The sequence below is a fragment of the Populus euphratica genome, unplaced genomic scaffold (assembly GCF_000495115.2).
Source record: "Populus euphratica unplaced genomic scaffold, PopEup_1.0 scaffold187.1, whole genome shotgun sequence".
Classification (NCBI taxonomy): Eukaryota; Viridiplantae; Streptophyta; class Magnoliopsida; order Malpighiales; family Salicaceae; genus Populus; species Populus euphratica.
The window spans coordinates 52,141-57,714 of NW_011500070.1; the positions used below are offsets into that span (position 1 = coordinate 52,141).

At 37.6% G+C, this 5,574-nt stretch overlaps 2 protein-coding genes across 2 annotated transcripts; one reads left to right on the top strand and one right to left on the bottom strand.

Moving 5' to 3' along the window:
- The first annotated feature begins 1,252 nt into the window (after positions 1-1,252).
- LOC105108445 (F-box protein CPR30-like) lies at positions 1,253-2,548 on the top strand. Its single transcript, XM_011002764.1, has one exon. The coding sequence runs from the start codon at positions 1,253-1,255 to the stop codon at positions 2,546-2,548; it is 1,296 nt and encodes a 431-aa protein (XP_011001066.1).
- Positions 2,549-3,752: 1,204 nt separating this feature from the next.
- On the bottom strand, positions 3,753-4,886 carry LOC105108446 (cyclin-dependent kinase F-4-like). The gene has a single exon (XM_011002765.1). It carries the CDS (start codon positions 4,884-4,886, stop codon positions 3,753-3,755), a length of 1,134 nt encoding a protein of 377 aa, XP_011001067.1.
- Between the last annotated feature and the right edge of the window lie 688 nt (positions 4,887-5,574).

Genomic DNA, 5,574 nt, shown 5'->3' on the forward strand with positions numbered 1-5,574 from the left:
ATGTCAAGACCCATCAAGAATGTAAGAACAGGGGATGAAAGGAGAAGACTGTCCCTTCGTTAACTCCAATCATGTTAGGTACTTGTGATGTTTTTGTTTTCCTTAGTTTTGTGAAAACCCTTAATTATGTTATTTATATGCTGCAAGTTCAAGTCACAGTAGAGGCTGGGGACTGTTACAGAATGTGGCAGTGATAATAATTTAAAGTGTGTTTTACTTATAAATATATTAAAATAAAATTTTTTAGTTTTTTAAAATTATTTTTAACATTAAAATAATTCAAAAATATTATTTAAAAAAAAACATTTTAAAAATTATTGGAAACACGCATTCCCAAATACACCTACTCTTATGCATGTGAGACTAGAGTTTATTCTTTGAAAAATGACAAGTGGAAGGGCATTGGAGGTTTGCCATGCCGTCTTGATTATAAAGCTGCTATTTGGCTTGGAAATCATTTTAGGGTTCATTGAAAGGAGAAAATAAAAAAAGAAATCTTTCATGTAAGCTTCACAATTTTTCACTTGTAAGTTATTGCTGTAATTTTACTACTCACAAAAAAGGAAAAGTCTTAAATTATCCTTGATCAATTTTAGTAGGTCTAAATGATCCCTGTGCAGAGTTCATCTCACCCTCAAACATCAGCAAATGAGGGTTTTTTTTTTTTTTTTGTGGGGGGGTGTTAAAATTTAATAAATTTCCTAACCCTAACCATTTAGCTCGGTTTGTGAGCTATTTCAGAACAATTTTGATTTTTCAAAGTTTTATTTAATTTTTCACCCTTATTGTGAGACTTTTTCCAGCATCTAGGTTTTTTCTCGAACTCTTTTCGTTTCACCACCTTCGTCAATTCCCTTTCAATATCAATCTTATTAAACTTGGTTTTGTAGAATTTAAACCTTTATTAATCGCTTAGTTCCATAAATAGGACTGTTATTGCTGTTACAAAGCAACACCATACTCACATCAATCTTGCTCCAGAAGTTGCTTCGCTACGACTCTACAGCAAGTTAAAAAGTAACAACATTCTGCACTGTTGACAAATGATATCGAAAAGCTTTATGCAACTTGAGTTTTCTCTTAAAGGCAAAGAGCACAAAAGTCACCGAATATAGGGGCTAAAAGATTTGACAAACTTGCTTGACAAGGAGGCACCCCTTGTGTTGCAAGGAGACACCGACTCAAGGAAATTGATTTAGGTCCTAGGAAGCATAAAAGCTGAGTTCAATTTGATTCCCGGTAAGAATCCAACATGCAGGAAAAAGGAAATCCAGTACCATGGTTTATTACAAGGCAAGGTTCCCCTTCAAAACCCCGAGGAAATCAATGCAGTTGCATCATGAAACTACCGGAGAACGTCATAGCTCACATACTAAGTTATATACCTGTCAAGAGTCTGTTGCTTTTCAAGCGTGTCTCCGGGCTATGGTGTTCCCTGATTGAGAGTGAATATTTCATCAAACTTCACCTCAGAAACTTTGTCCATGATAGCTGCGGTGCCAAACTTAGCCTCATTCTTCAAGACACATGCTTCTCAACGCCAAAGATCTTTTCAGTCACCGATGTTGGTTTGCAGAATGAATGCCTCGAACTCGGAGGCCCGTTCGGTTACAGGACCAGAATATTAGGATCTTGCAATGGTTTGCTTTGTGTTTGTCAATCAGACATGGAAGACAGCGTCGAGTACAAACGATCAGGGAAGTATTACGTCTCCCCGAAGATAGCCTTGTGGAACCCATTAACAAAGAAATTGCATATCCTGCCCTTCGCACCTATTCAAGTTACAACATGGAGTCCTCTCTATGGTGTTCTTGACTCTCTTGAATTTCAATATGCATTTGGACATGATTCATTCAACGACGACTACAGGGTTTTGAGAATTGTACAGCAGAATCCTGGAATGCCTGATCCTGATAAGTTTATCCTTAAAGCTATGGTTTATAGCCTGAAGGCTAATTCATGGAGAGAAATTGTTGCACCTGGTTATCTTCATTATATTGTCAGTAAAGAATCTGTGCTCGTCCACGACGCTTTTCATTGGTTGCTAACCCAAGGGCATGGATTGGATATTGTTGCATTTGATATTCAAAGAGAAGAGTATTGCACAGTGCCACTGCCTAACTTAGAAAGTAAGTCTTCTCCTTACTACAGGAATTTGGGTGTCCTCAGAAAATGCCTCAGCTTAGCCTCTAGTAGTGTCCATAATGTTGAGATATGGGTGATGAAGGAATATGGAATGAAGGATTCATGGGTTAAATTGTTCTTGCTTGAACAGTCTTCTTCACTATGCTACAGTACTGTTCCATATGATCTGGCCCCTTTAGCATATGTAAAGGATAACAATGATGATCATAAGGTTCTCCTAAAAGGGCTGCCTGATCAAAGTCTCATATGGTATGATCTAAAGCTGAAAAAATATGAACATGTCCAAATTCATGGGGCTCCATGGCGATATCAACCCTATATTTTTGTTGGAAGCCTTGTCTCTCCTCTCCCTCCAATGCGGAAACAAATTGATGGCAAGATACATCAGGAATGTGAGAACTAGACAAACAAGAAGAGAAGAATAGGAGAAGAAATAGCCAATTAGGGCCTGTAAATCTTCTTTCCTGTGCTTCGTTTATCCCAGATTGTAAGACAATTCAAATGTCTAATGTTGGTAATTGTTTTTGGCTATTTACATTTGCTGTGAATGCTGAATGGCGGTGGTGGTTATAGTTTTGTTCATGTCAAGGCCAATCTCTGCATGTGCTTCAGCTCCCACTGATGACATGTTCAGATGCTTGTGCAATTCCAGTATGCTAGAATACAGCTTCCCTTTCTGTTTATTCTTTCATAATTTGTGTTTCGAGCTCTGCACATACTTGAACCATGACAAGCTTTCCTTAGTTTCGTAGAACAAACCTTAATAACGTAATTGTATGTCGCAATTTGTGAGCAAGTTACAGAATTATGTGGAATTTCCACAAAAGCCGACCCAAGATTAGTTGGATTGAACCTTTTTTTTATTTTTATTTTTTTAATGATTTCGCATTAGATATTTTTAAAAAAATCTGTTTCGATTTTGATTTAAAAATAAAAAATCAACTGAAAAAAACCACTAAAAAATAAAAATAAAAATCAATTAAATAAAAAATCAGTAAAAACTAGCTCAACTAAAAAGTTCCATGAATTAAATTGGACTTAGTCAATTTTTTAAAATGTAAAAACAAATCAAACCGATTGGTTTGATTAGTTTATTTGGTTCAGTTTCGATTTAAAAAAAACAGTTCGGTTATATTTTTTGCCTAAACTTAATTATTTGAACCGATCCTCAGTCCTATATGCTTGCTGGTTCAGGTTCCCTGCAGAAGCAGAGGATTTAGACTTATCAAACGAAAACTTAATCTCACCAAATATACTTAAAAAAGATATCATACACAAATCAATTAGGCCCCTGAAATTGCTCTGCTACGGCATTCTGAACTGATGACAATTATTGAAGGAAAGCTCAATGCAGTTACTTGAATTTCATCCAAAGATTAAATAGCATGCAAATCAATTCTAAAACATCATATACTGAATTGAAGAACTAAGAGAAGAACTCAAAGTCAACGCCTTCTTTGAAATTATTATTTCGAAACGTCTCAAAATAGTTGTCTCTCAATCTTATCTTTTCATTCAGACACAGATTCTGCCAAGGTTGAAAATGTATAAACATGTCAACGTTCTAAGAGGACTTTTACTCCAGCCTTATGAAGACTGAAGCTGCTTTACAAATTGCATGTAAGAACGGTCAAGCTTGCTGAAAAATCTGCTGCATCTGAAACTCCACGAACAGTTGTTCTGCTTGTGTTGATAGAACTTGCAACTGTACTCGAACTGGTGTCTAACTTGTTGGAGGAAGGAAAGTTGTAATTGAGACTTGAATCATATAGAGCCCCGCAATATCCCATGTCGCGTTTCTGCTCTAATTCTTCTATTGATCCATCAGAATGATTTTCTCTGTTAGCAGCGGCTGTGAAGTGAAGACAAGGCGGAATGTAATGGCCATTCCTGAAGAAAGGATGTTTTAAGGCCTCCTCAGCAGTAGGCCTATTGCACGGATTCCAAGAACAAAGCATTGAAATAAGGTCGATTGCTTCCTCACTGGCAGATGGGATCAATGCCGAAAGCTGGACACCATCAAAGTTTGGAAATTGGTAGTTAAGAGTCCTCGCAAGATGAACTCCATCAGCCCATGAATCTATAGTTGGAGTGCCAAAGACACTGCATATTCTGTACATCTGGTTTCCCTCATTGGTACCAGGAAACAGTGGACGGAGAGTGAATAACTCGGCCATGATAGCGCCCATAGCCCACATATCAACCTTAGAACTGTAACAATCTGACCGCAGCATCACTTCAGGAGCGCGATACCAGCGGGTGCTAACATATTGTGTATACGGCGGCTGCGAATCGATTTCTCTTGCAAGACCAAAATCAGCAATCTTAACAACGTCTTCAGTAACCAACAGGTTCTCCGGCTTAAGATCGCGGTGAAAATATCCTTTCTGATGCATGTAAGCAAGACCCTGAAACACCTGACGACACAAGTTCCGAACTTCAACTTCTGAGAACAGGATTTTCCTGTCAGAAATTACCTGATAAAGGTTCTGTTCCATGTACTCGAAAACGAAATACAGAATGCTGTTTTGGCGGACAAGCTCCTTAAGCATCACAATGTTTGGATGATGCAAATTCTGCAAGGACTTCAATTCTCTCAAACTCAAACATTCTTCCCATGAATCATATCTTCTCTTCATCTGCTTAATGGCAACAACTTCACCAGACTCGTTATTAGTCGCCTTCAGGACACTGCCATAGGTTCCCTCCCCAAGTTCTTTCATTAACGTGTACCTTTCCATGGTCCACTATAAGATCCAAACTGTTACTACAAGAAAAATGCTGTAAGACTTACCACTAAGTGCTTAAAAAATAACAAACGCTGAAGGAACTCTTGAAGAACTAATGATTCTTCGAATGGCGACTTCTTGGATTGATTAAAAAACTAGTGGTGGTAGTTTATACCCCATATGGACAAAACCCTGAAAACAAAGCCAACCATCTATTTCTGTGTAAATCTCTAACTAAATGCAACAAGACTGACCACAAAACGCTTCAACAATCAAGAAACCCTAAAGGAACTCGTGAAGGACTAAAAATCCCCCAGATGGCTACTTCTTGGATTGATTAAAGAACCTCGTGGTAGCAATACATACTCAATCCTTGTGTGACAAGGAAAGAAGAAAGGAAAAGGGAGTTTGACTGGTTGGATGCAAGCATATGTTATGTTATTTCACGGGCCAGTGTATATCTCTATTTTATGGGCCAGGGCTAACAGAGTATACGGATAGATGCAGGGACCGATTCAAGAAAACTTCCTAGATTACAGCAAAACACTTGACGTCACTTTGATTAAGATTGGCATTTATAGGAGAATTAAGGTTAAGATTTTATTTTATTTCAATTTGGGTTGTTTTACTTGGGTTGGATTAGTGTTTCAAGACTATAATACTATTTTGATGTTTTAGTTGGGTTGGAGCATTTTGCATA

Coding starts and splice junctions, on each gene's coding strand:
- LOC105108445 (XM_011002764.1), top strand. CDS start 1,253: ATGCAGGAAAAAGGAAATCCAGTACCATGGTTTATTACAAGGCAAGGT.
- LOC105108446 (XM_011002765.1), bottom strand. CDS start 4,886: ATGGAAAGGTACACGTTAATGAAAGAACTTGGGGAGGGAACCTATGGC.